General features: G+C 43.7%; 1 protein-coding gene across 5 annotated transcripts in view; it reads left to right on the top strand.

Moving 5' to 3' along the window:
- The window catches only part of ETS1 (ETS proto-oncogene 1, transcription factor), a 122,958-nt gene that overhangs the window by 73,981 nt on the left and 30,544 nt on the right, over positions 1-18,433 (top strand). For 4 of the 5 annotated variants that reach the window (XM_074321872.1, XM_019714816.2, XM_019714817.2 and 1 more), the window contains 2 exons: positions 16,539-16,658; positions 18,213-18,413. In XM_074321872.1, coding sequence (XP_074177973.1) covers positions 16,539-16,658; positions 18,213-18,413 — 321 coding nt within the window. Of the gene's footprint in view, positions 1-8,317; positions 8,420-16,538; positions 16,659-18,212; positions 18,414-18,433 lie in introns of all 5 variants that reach the window. The other variant, XM_074321871.1, reaches the window with a different exon arrangement.

Here is an 18,433-nt window from a genome sequence, read left to right on the forward strand (position 1 = left end):
GAGCGCCCCCAGCATTCTACCTGATGCCCCAAGCACATGCCTGAGGGAGCGCCCTGAATCTCCCCAGTCTCTAAGGACCTTTTCCATCCCTCTCTCTCACTGGCCCAGCTTGGCTTTATTCTGGTGGCTCACTTGGGTAGGCGCCACTGTGTAGTGAGCTAGTGTTCGTCTGGGCAGAGATAATGAGCGCTTTCCCCAGCTGCATGCAGACTGTTCAGTCTGGAGCTTGGAGCTGTGGTGGCTGCAGTTTCCTAATGGCTTCCTGATGAGGCAGAGCCATTTATTAGGGCGGATGAGGGCTGCATATCCCAGTCTCTCCCTTTCCCACCTGATTCAGGCAGGCAGATGGAGAGTGGCTTCTGATCCCTCCCCCTTTTGCATTGATCACTTTTTCTCTGCTCTCCACTCATTTGCCTAGTACGCCCATTGATCTGGAGGTTGGGTCTGCCTGGCGACTTCTCAGCCTCTTGGGTTTGCCACTGGGAGAGGCACCTGTTGCTGTTGGCTCTGAGCCAGCGCTGGCGAGACTCTGGGGCCACAGTGGGATTGTGAGAACATCCAAATCTAGGCATTTGGGGCCATTAGGAGAGGCCCATTCTGAAAGGAGAGAAAAAATCTTCAGAAGCTCAAAAAGATCACAGCGAGGCCTGTCTTTCCTGGAACCCTGAGCTCCCTGCCCTCTATAATACATTTGCATTTAGACTAGAGCTGCTTATGTTGCTTCAGGACATGGCCTTTTTGACTTGGTCATATGGCTTCATTAATAGATGTGTCAGGGTCAACTTCCAGGCCAATGCCACTGATTTTCTGTTCTGACTTTGTCAGTGGGGTTTGTTGTATCCCCTCAACCCCATCAGTGTGTCTCTGTTGCCCTATCTGCAATACCAGCAGGACTGGAATTGCGATACTTAGAGAACCTTTGAATCACATCATGGTGATCTGTTCTCCTTTTAGTGCTTCCTAGTAGACAAAGGTCAGTAGATCACTGAAATTTACTGCTGCCTTCTCTATTTCTGGTTGGGTAGGAGAGCGCCCTCAAATTTTAGAGCTGTTGTACACAGTGGTGTCATGCCATTGAAGTTGGGAATTGAAGACGGCTTGCTTTGCAGCCCCTGGTGTTCCAGTGGGATCTCTGCTTGAAGGAAACTCTTCAACAGTAGGGCCAGAACATTGTTATCGAAGACTGATAACCTGGAATGGGAACAGGTAGCATCCTGGGGCTGACAAATCCCAGGTCATGTTTGTTAGATTTCTGGATGGGTTGTTCCTCTGGGGCTCTTAGGAACTTGGGGAGGTGTAGTGTTTATCTGGAGTGAGGATCCAGAACTTGATAGCAGCGTAGATATGAATAAGCAAACAGCAGTGGTGTCGAGGAAGGGGAGGCAAGAGGTCTAGAGTTAATAACCATGTGACCCAAGGCAAGTTGATGTCACCTCCCTGAGTTTCATTTTCTCCATTGGTAAAAGGGTTTGAATCAGATGATGCCTGAGTCCCTTTGAATTCTGTGCTCCTGCAATAGTGTGGGACCCCTGACCGGTAACAGAGCTTGGCTCCTCCTCAGCGCTGTGGGGAGCCCACGTTTCATTCATCTTAGTAGCCAGGAAGGAGAACATCCCTCTGAGGAGTTGTTGAAGTTTAGAGCAAATTCTGTCAATTCCTCTGTCTTGCTCTGGCCCTGGATAAGACTTCATGCTTTATACAACCGTTGTAAGGATAGCAGAATAGAGGAGCGGAGACCAGGAAAGGATGAACACACAAGTAGAGTGCACGAGGTGATAGTTTCTGACCAATGCCATAAAAATGGCCAAAGCTGAAGAGCTATAGGGGCCAAAATTACAGGTTAGGTTGGTCTAGACAAACCTGGGAGTAGCCTCAGATGATAGGTTTTAGTGGTGAACCCACTGGTTTAGGGAGAGTGCCCATAATCCCTTTGCCACCATCGTGCTAGATCCCAAGTATCTCCTTAGCAGCTCAGGAAACTTGATCTGGGACTCTGAAATTATTACCTAGATCCCTTAAAGCTGTAACAGGATTTCTGACTCCTCAGTAGGGACATAAGTTTGCTTGGAGTTAGTGAACTGAGTGGCACCTTTATTTCCTGAGTTGTTGAGCGTGGAGAGAGGGCCTGCTACTGTAAACTCCACGTATTCCACGTTAGGGCAGTGCCATCGGGTGTTTGTGCATTGAGCTGGTGGGCAAATTTTTGAAGACTGTGATAGGGGCAGAGAAGGGCTGACTCATGCTCGTGCCAAACACACACTGGGTGGGAAGTTCTGCATCTTCTCTGATGTCAGCCTAGCTTCAGGGTGGCAGTGTGTGTCTTTGCCTTCTCCCTACTCCTGCCATGTGGCTCCCACGTGGCTCTCTTGAATTACACTGGGACAGACGATTCAGCAGGGCTCTTAGAGAAGGGAGAACTTACTCTGTTGTGAATAGGGGGTGGGGGAGAAATCAAAGAAGTGGTGTTTCAGTGAAGTACTGGACAAGGTGAGGTGGCCCTGGCACCCACTTAGATTTTTGTAGTTTGGTGTATTTCAGGTGGTCAAAAAGGTTTCAGTCTCTGCCATCTGCTTAGAACAAAAAATGCATAGGAGTGTTTGCTTGTCATGGCCTTGTCCATATTATCTGTTATGCTGGTAATTCAAGTTTATTAGACCACCCTATAGATGGTGCGAACTCTGAACATCTTGGCTCCTGCCCTTTTGAAGTCAGTGAAGAGCATGTGGGGGTGGGGAAGCAACACAGGGCATCACTTTTAACCGTTCGTTGGTTGCATCGGCCCAGCCATGTCCAGCACACGCCTGCTCTGTGCTTCAGCGTTTAAATGATAAAACATTCAAGTGCTTGCTTCTAGTTCCTTCTGCGTGTGGTGACATTACCTGGGATATTTTCAATGAAACATCCTAAGCTATCTACATGAAAAGGAGGAAAATGATGGTATTTAGGTTTCTTTCTATCTAGTTTTGGTTTTCCAGGAGCAAGGAGGGAAGTTGGTGTCAGCAACTTGCAGACAGGTGTGGGAAGCTGAAGTGACTCTTCAGGGGATGTCTGTATGAAGCCCTGAATTTCTTACCTCTAGGGGATTCCAGCTTTGCCCTTCAGGCGGTAAGGTTGGACTGTATCCCGAGTGTGCAGTTGCTGACTCGGGGTTGCCCCGTCAATGCTGAGGGCTGTCGGTGGAAACTCACAGTGAACACGCGCAGCAGGGTGACTGGCTGCAGGGCTCAGTCCTGTGTCCCCACACTTTCATCCCTGGCTCAGGCTCTGTTCATTTTCAGTTTGCTGTCTGTCACAGGCTTATGTGACCATGCTCACCTTCTTTAGTAGGCCTCTGGGAAGATTAAGACTATAGGTACCACAGTTGGGAAGGATTAAAATTGATTGTCACTCCAAAGTTATGTCTGAGCAAAATGTTCCTCTAGAAAATGGAGGAACAGTCCGGAGGGGCTGAGGTGAAGGGGAGGCAGAGATCTTCACTGAGACACGAGGCACACAGGTCTGTGAATTTCAGTCTTGGCCTCTTTATGCTCCCAAGAAGTGAGGAGGGAAGTTTCCCATGGAAACAGTCTTTTATAGTGGCCCCTAACCACGTGTAATCAACAGATCCGATAGGACTGTTGTTTCAGGGAACATAGAGTTGACCTCCATCTACTGGTTAGTTTTCCCCTGACATCTCCACCTTCCTTTGACCTCTGTAGACAGAGGCCTTAATTGTGTTGGGCTGGGCTGACCAGCAGTTCTGACCTACCCCATCTCAGCGCTGGCTGTATTTTAGCAGTAGACAAGCAAACTTCTTCACTTGCCTGAAGAGATTCTTTATGCTAAGAAGAAACTATGTGAGCCAAAAAGTAGCCTGTTCGTAAGCAGGCAACATTGTTGGTGACTTCATCTTCTTCCCAGCTCCTTGGGGCTGTGCATACTGGGCAGACTTCCAAGTCCTCCTGTCTGGGACCCACAGTGGCAGATATAAATAGACCAAGACTTTGTCTGTGGCCATTGTTCTCTAAATGCCCATTGTTTCTGGAAGCAAAGTAGTTGTAGCTCTTGAGGGCTAGTAGTTCTTTCTCTCATTCTCTTCCCACCCCCCTTTTCCTCTTTCTCTCATTGTGCAGAGATCCGAATCCCAGCTCCACCATTTTCCTCAGCCACCTTCGCATTTTTCTGGAGCTTAGTGAAAAACTTGAGGGGAGAACGGGCTGCACAGCTGATTCCAGTGAAGCTTTTGTTGGAGCCTTTCCCTGATATATTTGTGGTCAAGCCGAGGATATGTGGGTCCAATGATAGTTAAGTCAGGAGGATTTGTAACTGGTCGAGCAACTGGTATACCCCAAAGGTCTTGATTAATGTGTCAATGTCAGAATGATGCGTGGCTCCTGGTGTCATGTTATAGGCTCCATACTTGGTCATTGCCTTTTCAACATTTTTGTTGGGGGCTCAGATTAGAGAAGGGTGCTGCAAGCATACTTAGTAAATTGCAGATGGTGCAAAGCTAATAATAATAGGATGAGGACAGATTCATGAGACAAAAACGATCTCTACTCATGGAAACATGGGTCAGAACAAGGTAAAGCTTAATGTGGATAAACGTAAAGCTCTGCTTGAGGTTAATAAGATTCAGTCAGCGGGTACACAACTGGTTCAATGTCAGTTCCTGTGGAGAAGGGCTGGAGTGCACTGTGAGTGGCGTTTGTAGAGTGGCTGTTAGAAAAGTCAGTGTTGGTCTGCTGAAGTGCGTGGAGTGGCACGGTAATTCCAGTGTTTCCAGTTTCACTCCTGAGAAGTGTGGTGCTCCTCTGTGAGTGCTCAGGAGGCTCTTTTTAGGAACATGGAATTCTGGATGGGGGGACGGCCAAAACCATGCCATCGTGAATGCTTGAAGCAGCCAAGGAATTTTAAAACCAGGACAGAAATGACGACAAAGGGATGAGAAAAAAGTTGAAACGCTGGTAGAGGAGGGAAGATTATTGTACTGCTTGCCTTCAACCGATAGAACTGCGGTCCATAGATAGAACTCACAAGAAGGCAGATTTTAACTCAGTGTGTGTCATCATTTAAAAATAATTACTGCAGTCCGTCCACAAGTGAAATTCAGAAGCTCCAAAAGTGGAGAGGAACTGAATATGGTAAGTGAGGAGCTATATGCAAGGACCTTCTCTGATAGTCATTACTCATTAGCAGATAGTCCTTTGTAGATTTGGAAAGTTAGGGTGCGTTATGTATATAGAGTGTATTGCTTCTGTACCTGCGGTTGGCATGTTGAGAAGATTTGTCCCTATACTGGGAAAATGGACTTCCATATTCTTATTTTTCATTGTGGTTTCCCTAGGTTGAAAACAGACAGTTGCACTGTGCAAATGTGTATGAGTATGCTTTTTCCTTCTCAGCCCAGATTTATTTATTAAAAGAAAAACACATCTGCATAAAAAAGCCTTAGAACACAGGAAGAATGTCCACTTTGTTTTTCTTTCTGTAGCACCAAGGCATGTGGGGTTTCAGCTTCCTCTGAGGGGTTTTTGAAGACTGGCTTTCATCTCAAACAAGGCTTTTTCCCATTGGAAAAAAACGGTCCTTTTTTGGTTTAAAAATGTATTTATATAATGTATAAATAAATAAGAAAGTCGAGAGAGAATTTCCTTTTAAAATTTATGGAAGAATGCTGCTTTCTGAACACCATTAATTGGGAGTAGGTTCCTGGCTCTTCCCAGCCCACGTTCACTCTACCGTCTGTCCCTTTATTCTGGTTTAAAATTCTTCAGTCTTCGCTTCCTCTGCTTTTCCCTGTCTTTCCCCACTGTTTCCTGCTCTGCCATCCTCAGTGCCAGCTCTTCCCACCTTCTTCTCTCCCCCTCCCCTGAGTCTGCTCCCCAGTGGACCCTGCCCCACTCACCTCAACTCCTCTCCTTGCTCTCAGCCCCTCTTCCTTCTGCTTGTCCCGGGAGCCTTCAGTGATTGGAGCCTGCACTGGAAGAGGCCCGTCTCTGTGTTTGTTTCCTGCGTGGGAGGGAGAGGCAGGCCTTGAGAAAACAGTTCAAAAGTGCAGAAAAATGTTACCTCGTCCAGCCTAAATAAACGGGCTCCACTCCATTTGTTTGCCCAGATTTTCCCTTTGCCCATGGAGAAAACCACTCATCCTCCCGCTTGACCAGCTTAGCCTTCCTGGTAACCCTCGAGCCCCCTCCGTGCCTGTCTTCCCCTAGACCACGTGCCCAGGGGGCCCTGACTTGGCCGGTCCTGAGTACGACTTGAGGTGGAATCCTAAGTTCTGGTGTCACAGCTGCTGTCAGCAGAGAGTCCCTGGGATTGAGGTGCATCCCTTCACCAGGAAGAACTTCCTCTCTAATGAAAACGATGGAGAAAATAAAGGGAAATGTTCTGAGTCCATCATGTCTGCTCTCCTGCTTTTATCTTTGCTGATAGGCGTGTGTAGGAAACACCTGGTTTTAGTGTCCAAGGCTCTGGGTTGACCATCCAGGTTAAACCACTGAAATAATCTTTTTGAGCCTCAATAGCTTCACCTCTGTGATGGAGATAATACTAAAAACTTGGTTGTTTTCAGGATCGTGTTAGAATACGGGAGTAAACATTTTGTAAAATGTGAAATTCTGTTCGACAGCAGTACTGAAAATTATGGGTGGGAATCCAGTGAAACTAAAATAAATTGGTTAACCCAGTAACCCGCAGCCCCAGGGTCTTGCAGAGTGAGGCATCAAAGCCTGTCATGTAAGCTGGCAGTAGTGGGAGCTGGGATAATAGCAAGACGTAGGATGTCAGATATTTTCCATATTCTTCTTGAGTGGGGTTATCCTGTGCCACATTGGTACCAAAAACATTTGACCCTGCTGAGAGTGTTTTAGTTGAAGGCAGGGCAGGAGCTTGCCCTCTCTCTGAGCTGTAAAATCTGGGAAGGACCAATCGGATGCACTGTGGCTCTCTGCCAAGCCTTGGTGGAAAGGGTCCAATCCATGCTTTTCTCCTGAGTAATCTGGGGGCTGTGGCTCTGTGTTTTCGTCACGCTGTTCTGGGACACTCAGGACTTGTAACATGCCTGGTGTGGTGGGAGTCAGCTGTAATCATCTCCGTAGCAATGATATGAAACATGTGAAGCACTCTGTAAATAACTTTGAATGCTCATTTAAGAACTTTAAACTATTCTTTAAAGTGCTCTATGGAGGTGGGCTTTTTATGCAGGAGTCCTGATCTCAATTGTTAAAACATTCTTTTAAATTGTGAGAGTTTATTCATTTAAGGGCACATAACTGAGGAGGGTAAAATGCAGCTTGGGTTTTGGCAGTTTCCAAACACAGACAAAAGAGTTTTGAGCACACAATTACAATTTCGTTTTGTGCCATGTTGATTCTAAGATGGCACTCTTAGGAAGTTTTGAAAACCAAAAGGCATCTTAGGTCCATTGGATCAGTAGCTGTGAGGTGTTTTCATGGCAGAACACTATTTTAGATGATTATTGCTACCAAAAAAAAAAAAAAAAGAAAAAAAAAAGAGATTTCCCGCTTAGCCAGTTGGAGGATGCAGTTGCAGAATAGGTAAAAAAATTAGTCTATTCTGTTAAAATCAAGAGCCAGATTCAGGGGACATCAATTTCTATTTATATCTCAGAATCTGATTATTGTGCCCCCCCCCCCCCATTTTCTCAGTTACTTCATTGTACTTGGGGAAATTGCCAGATTCCTTCTTTTTGCTGCCTCTCTAAGCATTGGGAGATAAAATCATATTTTTTTAGTCGTTATATTTTATGAGACACTTTTCAGTTCAGTTTCAGTCACCAACAATTTATTGAACACCTACTATGTATTAGGCTTTGGCACTTTCACACATATTTAAATTAATTCTCACTGCAAGGCAGATAGAGAATCCTAGGTAAGGAAAGGCTGCTCTGTCTCAGTGACCTCTGAGACCTGTCTCATGCACCTTTCCTGGTCCAGGGCTGCCAGAGAAAACACATAGTCTGGAGTCATTTTAGCAGGGCACATTCATTCAAATACTTCCTCTTTCAGGCCATTTGCCCAATGTTTACGGTGGGAGATTTGAACTGTTCTAAGGAAAGAGCAAGAAAGTTTAGCTGCAGAACCCGTGGGGCAGTTCTGCTCTCTGGCTGAGATCCTGGAACGGAAGAGCCTTTCTGGGTTTCCCTGAACACCTGGAATTGATTTGGGCTTTGCTCCGACTTCGAAACATTTGCTGAGGTGGAGGATGGTGAAGGGGGTAGGAAAGAAATAAATCCAGTGATTAAAAATAGCTTTTGCATGTCAGGTGCCTGAACGAATTTGGGAACATGCCTGCAATCCCTTTTGTCTGGCAGGTCTGAACCCCGGCGCTGCCGAATTACAACCGCTTTCATTTGTTTTTCCTGCTCCCCTACCATGTAATGGTCAAGGGCTCATTGGAACCATGTGTGAGCCTGGTGAGTCACCAAACCCTCAGGACTTCAGTGGGAATAATGTGTTAAAACTCCTTTTGGGGGATGGGGCAGGGGGTGGATGAAGGGAAGAATGGAGGGGACTGAAGTCACTTCCTACAGATGTTCAGTGCGCTCAGCCCCACGTGCAGCCTCTTTCCCAGGCCTGGCTGCAGGGCCTGAGGCTGGCTTCCCAGGGCAGTTTGCAGCATACTTTGCTTCCCAGAGGACCATTGCTTTCATCCCAGGGCAGCTTCCCTCTGTGAAGAGGTATCTACCTTCGAGTTGGCACATTGTACCCAAGCAGTGTGTGTTCCCCAGACGCAGTGTGCATCGGTGGCAGAACTGATATTCTGTGATTGGAGACTGCCTTGTATTTTTGGTCATTCAGGTCACTGGAGGGTTAATTGGGGATTTTCTTCTGTGCAGCTCCTTTCTCCCATCTTTGGGGTGGTTTTCTATTGGCTGGTGAGTTTGAGGGGGCTAGATATTAAGAGAAGGCAGAAGCCCAGTTGCATGTTTCCCTAACTGAAAGGAGTCTGTTTTAGGGCTCATGGCGTGCCATTATTTGGGGGCAATGATGGACTGTTTGGTTGGCCCAACGAGGGCACTGAGCCATTTCTTGCTTAGTTTTTGCTGGAGCCAAGAGTCCTGCTTGTCCCTCATTGTTCTGTCACATAATTAGCTTTATGAAAATGGAGCTGAGGGCCTGAGGAGGGACACTTATTTCCCTTCGTTGCATTAACCTCAGCCAGAAGCTTTTGGATTATACTAGCTCCCTCAGCTGGAAGTCCTGCCTGCCAAGTTTCTAGGGCCTGTAACAGGATTTGGAATCAGGAGTATAGGAGAAAGAGGACCCTTACCTGTCCCTTCGTTCCTAGTTCCAGTCCACCCTTCCCTGAGTGAGAGATAGGGCAGGACAATAGAGACAATTTTTGAGATTCCCTTTCACATTCTCCTGAGATATTGGTATCTTTATTGGGTAAGTCCTCTTAGAGACTGATACCAACTTTGCAGGGACAGTCATCTCCTGAGTCAAAGTTACCAGTCACTGGCCACAGCCCTTTTTCTATTTTTTCTATTGATCTGAAGGAGTGAAGGCGCCTTCTGTCCTACACTGGGACTTGTTCTAGGCAGTTTGGCAACCGCCCTTTGGGTTCTTGCCAGAATCCCAGCCTTTTCTTTCACTCCTTGTTACAGTTGTAAGTAAGTTCCTGAGGACATGAGCAGTTAGGAAGAAATGTCACTGCAATCTTCTGCTTGTAGGACGTGGGGTCAAAGGGACGGGTTGCCACCCTGACTTGAAATCATCTCTCTCTGATCCAACTTGACCATTTTCGTCGTGATCATGTTGTTTTAAAAGAAGTTTTGTGGTTCAGGTGGGCCAACTAATGAAATGTAGACATAGATTTAAGCGCTGTGGAAAGGAATCTGAAGCCTTATTTTCTTTTTCTATGAATTCATCTGTCTCCCGTAAGGTTTCATATATGTTATGATCCTCCTTTTTCTCAGAAATATCTCCATGACAATAAATTATTTGTGGATGAAGTGACATGTTGTCTGGGATTAGCTTTACAGTTCTTGAGTGTTTAGGGAGAAGGTGAATTAAAAGCTGGAAATGTTGATAGATTTTGAATAGGGATTTATTATATTATTCTCTCTACTTTGGTATATGTTTGACAATTGCCATAATAAAACATTAAAAACCCTGTTAGAGATATAGGCATTACTTATTAACAGACCATTTTTTAGCAATGCATTGATTAAGTGAGTTACCCAGTGTAATCATATTAGTGGCAAAACTGAGATGAGAAACCATGGATTTTGACCAACAAACCAAGTTAAGCCCAGCGCATGTCCCACCAAGTCTTTTTCCCTTGTCTTCAGAATCCTACCTTCCCATTTGCGACAGTTCTTTTCTCCTCTCCGCATGAAACGGAAGGTTTCTTCTTTCTTGGTTTCCTTTCACTTTAAGAAACATATTTCAGTAAGACTTTATGTAACTAATTAACCTTATATTATGTGCACAGTTTGCCCATCAAGGTGACTCAGGGGTGAACAGACAGGGAAGGAAGCCAGATTGTCATTTAACCTGTGTCACTTTGTATGAAAGGAAGGAAGCCTCACTACTCTTATTCCCAAGAAAGGAAAAGACTACAGTTGATTCTGTAAATGGCTTTTTATTATGTCTATATGCGACTAGCCATATAAAATTCTGGATTTCTTCGATCCAGGAGTGGTTTTAAGTTGTTAATTATTTTCTTCACATGTATCTGATTTTCAAATAAGACACAGAAGTCCGATTTTCTCTCTTTCAGCTGTGAACATTTTAGTTTTCTTGGATCTCTGATCGATTCCTATTTACAGCAGTAGAGTAGAGTAGCAAGACCTTGGACTTGAGTTGAAAGATTGCGTTCCAGCCCTGGCTGGGCCTTCCCAGCCCTGTGACCCTAGGCCAAACTCTTGATTTCTTGGAGTCTCAGTTTCCTTATCTATAAAATGAGGATCTTGTAATACCTTCCCAGGCCCCTCAGAAGTTTCATGTTATGAGGATATTGTGGCATAGTATGCTGGAAGGATCTTGGTGGACTGTACAGCGGTTTTTAGATGAAAGGCATATTATTTATCCTTCTTTCTTTCATGCTACCACTGATTGGGACAATACCGACTGTATACAGTAATCCGGTAGGGTTTGGCCAGTTCAGTAGTTGCATGTACCTTAGATCTCTAGTCCTTGGCTGTATCCCTCATTGCCTCATCTCGCATCCCAGATGCTCCCATCTTTTCTGTCATTTATTTGAGAATGGTGAGAAGAGAAACATCTCAGGTCAGTAAAGCCATGTGTTTTGATCTTCTCCCGGAACAAACACCACTGCAGGCTTAGATTCTGTGGAACACTATTGATGTGAGTCATTCAGTTTCAAAAAACTCAAAAGAAGGGTATGAAAAGTCACATGAAACGTCCCTGACGGTTTCTTGGACATTGAACAGCCCTCAACTTTGCGTTACATAAAAGTGAATTGAAACCTTTGTTCTACATTTGACTTAAAACATCCATGGAGTGTATACGTTGTTGTTCGGCGTTAGGCCACAGTGAAAAATGAGCAGATGTTTCCCTGCATTCAAAATGCCATGGGCTCATCATACGCCTACTGATTTAAGGAAAGCTACCTGCTCATTTCCGCCTCGACACTGCAGTCTTGGTGAGGCAGAGTTTGGGACTGTTACTTATTCACTAGCTTCTGTACAACTCCTCAGAAACTTAGGGTGATTCTTGTAAATACAAACTTAGACTTAGGATCCTGAGGAATAATAAGTGGGTAAGAAATCTAATACATTTAGGTTTTCAGTTTCTGGTGCACTGTGTTTAGAGTTTCACTGTATTGGTGTAGTATATATCCAAATCAGGTTTTCAGCATTTTGAGACAAATGTGTCACTTAAATTTAAAATATTGCAATTACAATGATTAACATAAAGGCAACTTTAGTACTTGTCCATAAAATACAATTAGTTGATGTCTATGGAGGCATTGATTGAATTGTAGATGCTGTTCCTAAAATTAGAAATATTTGGTACCTAATGCGAAAGTATTGTAATAGACAATGAGATAAAGTATGGTTAAGAATAACAGAGATGGATGCTTGGGCTAACCCATCTCAGCTTCTTTCTCCATCTGTGGAATGATTTCATTATTGTTGGTGATCAGTGTAATTAACAGAACTGTCATAATCAAACATAAAGGGAATTTTTGCATTCGTATTTTATATGATAAGAGTTTGATATTTTATATTAATATACACTTTTGAATGTGATTGTTTATCGTCGCTTAAATGCAGTGTCACTGCTAGTGAAAAAGACAATCTGCCTAATTATTCACCCACTTACAGAAGAGTTTGGATTTTTTTTTTCTAAACCAAAATTCCACACTGTATAAAAATAGTAGATAAAGCTCTGGCTTTCCTTTATGAATCCTTTGGGTCCTAGGGCAATGCTATGCCTTTTCCTGAGCTCAAGTCCAAATGCAGATGTCCCAAAGTGTATGGGGGTAGTAGCTTCTACCATCTGGGCTGTGAGCACTTTTTCAAGAGATCCAGCACGTTGAGTCCTCAGTCAGCGGCAGAGCCAATGGGTACTGGGCATCTGTAGCTGATGGCTTTGGACCAGATTTTTGAAGATGGCATTGAGGTGGACAGGCAAAAGTAATTCCAGCTGTTTTCCTTGGAGAGAACAAGTGAGAACCTGGAAATGCCAGCTCCCTGAGAGGAAGCAGAAACCTTTGTGGAGAGCTGTCAGCCCAGCGATCCTGTCCAGCCAGATTATGTGGAGTTATAGGAAGCAGACTCCAGGAAACCTCTTTCTCAGGCTTTCTGCTGTCATCCTTGGCCTCCCTGTCACCCTGAAATCAGACTGCCCAAGCTGTCCTGCTTAGAAGATGCCTGGGGCCTCCTAAGCCAATCTCATCCTTCAGTTCCAATTTGCAGCAGAATCACTGCTTGTCCATTTGGCCTGGCTTGTATATTCCCCATGTGTTGTCCTGGCCAATTTCCGCCGTCAGTAAAGTCCTTTTCATCGAGTCGTAAATCTAATAGAGGGAGCAAACACACAAAACAAAACCCACACAGTTTAAGTTCATGAATTTGTGTTGGATGGGAGGGAAGGGAAGAAAATTGATTCAAATTTGGAAAACATTTAATTCACTAGACATTTGTTGATTGCCTTGTGTGTTTCGCCCTGCGCTAGGAGCTAGGGGGGCTGCAGTTGTCCCTTCTTTCAGAAGCAGTACTCGTGAGTTAAATAGTCAGTCTCTTTTTCTAACGTAAAGCTGACTTCCACTGTAAGGGGAGACTTTCTGGACCGGCCACTTAGTTGTCCTTGGGTGTGTAGAGTGGGGACTAAGTGGGGAGGGCATTGATGTCTGTCTTAGTGACTCATTTGATGATTACTCTATTGTTTGAAGGGCTGAATGTTACATAATCAACACTTTATCCCCTCCCTCCATCATTCCCTCCTAACAATCTGGGATTTTCCATCATTTTGTCAACCTTCCTGGAGGCATGTTGATTTTTCCACTAGATTTTTTTGGGCATGTCCCAGGGCAACCCAAAGTCTCCACTCCCTAGAACTTCAGATCCCTGCTCATTGGCAGGGCCTGGGAGAGCAGCTGCAGTGGGCCCTTCTGCACTTCCAGAGCCGAGGCTGGATTCTAAGCAGTTTCTGACAACATCGCTCACAGCAAACCGGAGGGAAAGTGCTGCCTGCCCTTCTTTCTTGTAATGTAATTTCCATTCATTTTGACTTTCAGAAGCAATATATTTGCTCCTTTATTCAGTGGTCACCGATTGTCATCTTTTCCCTCATGTGTTTCCATTTTATTCAGCCAATAACACATTACGTATGTCCATGGAATTTTTGGCTAGTCAGGGTTTAGAGGTGGCTAGTTGAGGAACTTCTGCCAGAACCACGCCTGGAACTCAGCCATTTTATAAGTCAGTTTCATATGATACACTGAAGATACAAGGTGAGGAAGAGGGCTTCTGGAAATGACTGTGGTAAAGTATATCACTGCCTGAAGGTCATAGGATGGCTAGAAGGAATTCTCAGGTTATTTCTTTGCTTATTAGTTTTTTGTGGGAAATTATGCCTGAGGTGAATTCAGAAGATTTTGAACTTGAGCCATATTTATGTATCTTTGCTTTGAACATGGTCTGCAACTATAAGCAGAATTGGACATGGCAGAGATAAAGATACATATATGTACAGCAAAGGATGACACATTTATGAATCTGAAGATTTTGATACCTCATCCTTTTTTACTCCCTACGTAAAGCAAGTTTTATATATATTACTTCCTATATGCACTTCAAATTTGTTTACTTATACTATCTGTATTGCCACCTTCCTAGTCAAAGCCACCATCATTTTTCACTACAACTAATGCAATACTTTTTTAACAGGCCTACCCACATCCATTCATAGTTACCTCCTAAACAGAGCAGCTAAGGTGATCTTTTTTTATTACCCGCCCCCCCCCTTTTTTACTGTTGTAAAATAAACAACAAAATTTACCATCTTAACCATTTTTAAGTGTACAGTTATATGGTATTAAATACATTCATAATGTTCCACAACCATCACCACTATCCATCTCCAGAACCCTTTTCATCTTGTAAAATTGAAACTCTCCCCATTAAACACCAACCACCCATTCCCTTCCTTCCTCCAGGCCCTGACAACTACCATTCTACTTTCTATGTCTATGAATTTGACTATTCTAAGTACTTCATATAATTTGTCTTTTTGTGACTTGCTTATTTCACTTAGCAAAATGTGAAGGCTCATCCATGTTATAGAATATGTCAGAATTTCCTTTCTTTTTAAGGTTGAGTAATACTGCATTGTATGTATATACTACATTTTGTTTATCCATTCATCTGTTGACGGACACTTGGGTTGCCTCCACATTTTATATATTATGAATAGTGCTGCTGTGAACATAGGCATGCAAATATCGCTTCAAGACCCTACTTTCAACTCTTTGGGGCATATAGAGAACTCCTAAAACTCAACACCAACAAAAAGCAAATGAACAACTCTATTAAGAAATGAGCAAATCTTGAATAGATATTTCTCCAAAGAAGATACACAAATGGCTAATATGCTCATGGAAAGATGTTCAACATCATTAATAATTAGGGAAATGCAAATCAAAAGTATAATATGACACCAGTTCATATCCATTAGGATGACTACTATCCAAAAAAAACCCCAAAAAAACCAAAACCAGAATGTAACGAGTATTGACAAGGATGTGGAACGCGTGTGCACTGTTGGTGGGAATATGGACTCATGCAGCCACTTTGAGGAAAACAGTATGGCAGTTTAAAAAAAAAAATTGAAAATAGAATTACCATAAGGTGATCTTCTTAAAACAAAATGTAGTTCTCTCATTCCTCTGCATAAAATTCTCAATGACTCTCTATTCTACTTAGGTGAAAATTATAAATTTCTTAATATATTCCTTGTGTGCCTTTTCAACCTTATCTCAAGCAGCTGTCCTCCTGTCACTCTGCTTCCATTGCGTTGATCTTTTTGATACTAAAACAGGCCGTTTCTCCTCCTCCCCCATCACATGACCTTCATTTATGCTTTTCCCTTTATCTAGGATCATGGTCCTCTAACTTTAGTGATCCTCAGGGTACCTGGATTCTGTGTTACAAACACAGATTTCTGGGCTTTTCCTCCACCTCCCGCCACCCCAGAGGTTCTGACTCAGGAGGTGTGGAGAGGGGCTCAGAACTTGCATTTCCACCAATTTCCAGGTCATGCTGATGCAGCAGACCCGAGGGCCACACTTTGAGAACCAGTGGTCTAGAGTATTTTTCTTTTTTAACCTCTATGTATCCTTTAAATCTCAAGTTAAACACCTCTCTTCTAAGGGAGGCCTTCTCTGATTTCTCCAGACTAGCAGCAATTCCTGTTATATGGTAACGTTTCATCTTCCTCTTTTCCTGAGAAGCCCTCCTTGACATTTTTGAACGCTTAATTGTGTAAATTGTTTTTTAATGACTGTATCTTCTGCTAGAATCTGATATCCAGCTCCAGGAGGGCAGGGGTCGTTTCTGTCTTGTTCACTTCTGTCTTTAATTCCTTGCACAAAGCAAGTGCTAAATAATTATTTGTTGAATGAATGCATTTTTTTTAGTAATTGGAAGTATGTAGTAACATTAATACTCTCAGTGAATGTGAAGGATAAATAGAAACTATGAATAAATTACAGAAATATACAGAAAGCATGAACATACTTTGTTTGTCAGGGATGTAGGACAGCCTAGGCAAGTGTCAGGTTTTTTTTTAAAGGGCCTAACACACTGTGGAAAGCCCCCCAAATTTACCTGCCCTGGTGAGGTTGTTAGTACAGTTATTTCTCAGCTTGACTTCTTCAAATCATTCATGTCCTATTATATTTTATGGGTGGTTGATTACCTATTCATTTTTTTAATTGAGATATAATTGACATGTAACATTAATTTTGGGTGTGCAACATAATGATGTGATATTTGTATGTATCGCAGAATGATCCATCACCTATTTATTTTTTGTTATCCATTTGTTTTATCCTCACAGATATGGAATGTGCAGATGTCCCACTGTTAACTCCAAGTAGCAAAGAAATGATGTCTCAAGCATTGAAAGCTACTTTCAGTGGTTTCTCGAAAGAGCAGCAAAGACTGGGAATTCCAAAAGGTATGTTTTGTCCCTGGGAAAGAGAAGGTAGGATCAGACATTTCGGTAAGGTTGGTTTTCTCATCTATAGTGTGAGATAGACGTTAGTCCTAACCACACTTCAGTCAGCAGCTACAGGTCATTGCAGATGTCTTTGAGAGCGATCATAGCCACGTGCCAATGCTTCTCCATCTCCCAGGTCCGTCACTGCCACATTGGTCTTAGGGCAGTGGTTCCCAAACTTGTTTGCACATTAGATTTGGGATCTTCAAAAAATTTCTTAGCCTAGGCCATGTCCCAGACAAGTTAAGTGACAATTGCTGGTAACAGGATCTTTGAAGCTCCTCAGGTGATCCCAAACTGTAGACAATTTGGAAGAAACACGGTCTTAGAATCGTTTGGGGCTACGATGGGATGAACTCAGTGAGCTCCACTTCTTGGAATTTACTGATTGCTCTTTTTTCCATGTACTTTGGTGAAATGTGTTTATTCTTGGGTGTTCTCCTCTCAGAGGGTTTATTCAGGAATGTGAGGGGACCAGAGTTGTCAGACAGGAGAAATGGAGAACACTTAAGCTTTCACCAAGCGATATTTCCTGAATAGCTGAGAGCAGGAAGAACACTGTGCTATTGAGTAAGAGTAATGCTGTCTTTGGACCAGCCACGAGAGGCTTCTAGCCCTGTCAGAACCAAGCCTCAGATAGAGCCCATGAATGTATCTACACACCTTTTCCCAAGTATACTTCTCTACCGCAAACGTCCGCTGACAGCAATACCCAACATCCTTTTAGGATCACAAGGCAGGATAAAAGGAATTCTGACCAACATCTCATAAAGTCACCTGCTAGATTGAAGGGGGTAACTCTGAGAGCAGGTGTGATGTGGGCACCACAACCTGCCGTCATTGGAGCTTTTTAACTGTCGTGGCTGGTGTAGCCATGTTAAACCTCAGCCACGCATGAAGTATGTAATGTCTGTTCTATGGTGCTAGTCAGTGCAGGGCCTGTGACACGTATGTAGTTGGCAGGGTATCTGGTATAATACAGGCACCTAATAATGTTGTTTTCACTACATAGTATTTGACTGACTTACTATTACTAATTGCTATGATTATTACCAACCATAATTAGCTATGATAAAATAATTAAGAGTAATGGTCTCAAGTAGATTATAAGAATTAAGCAAGAGGTGAGTGCAATCTCCAGCACACACTTGACTTTGTTATTATTGCTGTTAAAGAAGTCATTTGTTTCTTATCCTAGGCTTAATGGAAACAAGGCAGTGAGAGACGAGGTTCATGAAATCTTTGTTTGAGTGGCGGGTGGAGAATACTCATGTGTTACTCTTGGCTGATGACAGTGGTCTCCTAGCTGGCAAGAGAGAGAAGGTGGGGATGTTGAACGTGGGGAGGAGGAAGATGCCCTACGACATGCATTTACATACAGGCTAGTGCTTCCCAATTCTATAAGTCAGAGAACATCCTCAACTAAGTTCAAATCCTTTAGTGTCCTCTCTGAGGCTCGGGTAAGAATTCAGAGCCTGACCTGCTGGATCTTCATTTGATCTCTTCCCTCAGACCCCCGGCAGTGGACAGAAACCCATGTTCGGGACTGGGTGATGTGGGCTGTGAATGAGTTCAGCCTGAAGGGTGTGGACTTCCAGAAGTTCTGTATGAACGGAGCAGCTCTCTGTGCACTGGGGAAAGACTGCTTTCTCGAGCTGGCCCCAGACTTCGTTGGGGACATCTTGTGGGAACATCTTGAGATCCTGCAGAAAGGTAAATGTGTGGGGATAGAG

This window comes from Rhinolophus sinicus, linkage group LG16 (genome assembly GCF_036562045.2).
Source record: "Rhinolophus sinicus isolate RSC01 linkage group LG16, ASM3656204v1, whole genome shotgun sequence".
NCBI classification, from domain to species: domain Eukaryota; kingdom Metazoa; phylum Chordata; class Mammalia; order Chiroptera; family Rhinolophidae; genus Rhinolophus; species Rhinolophus sinicus.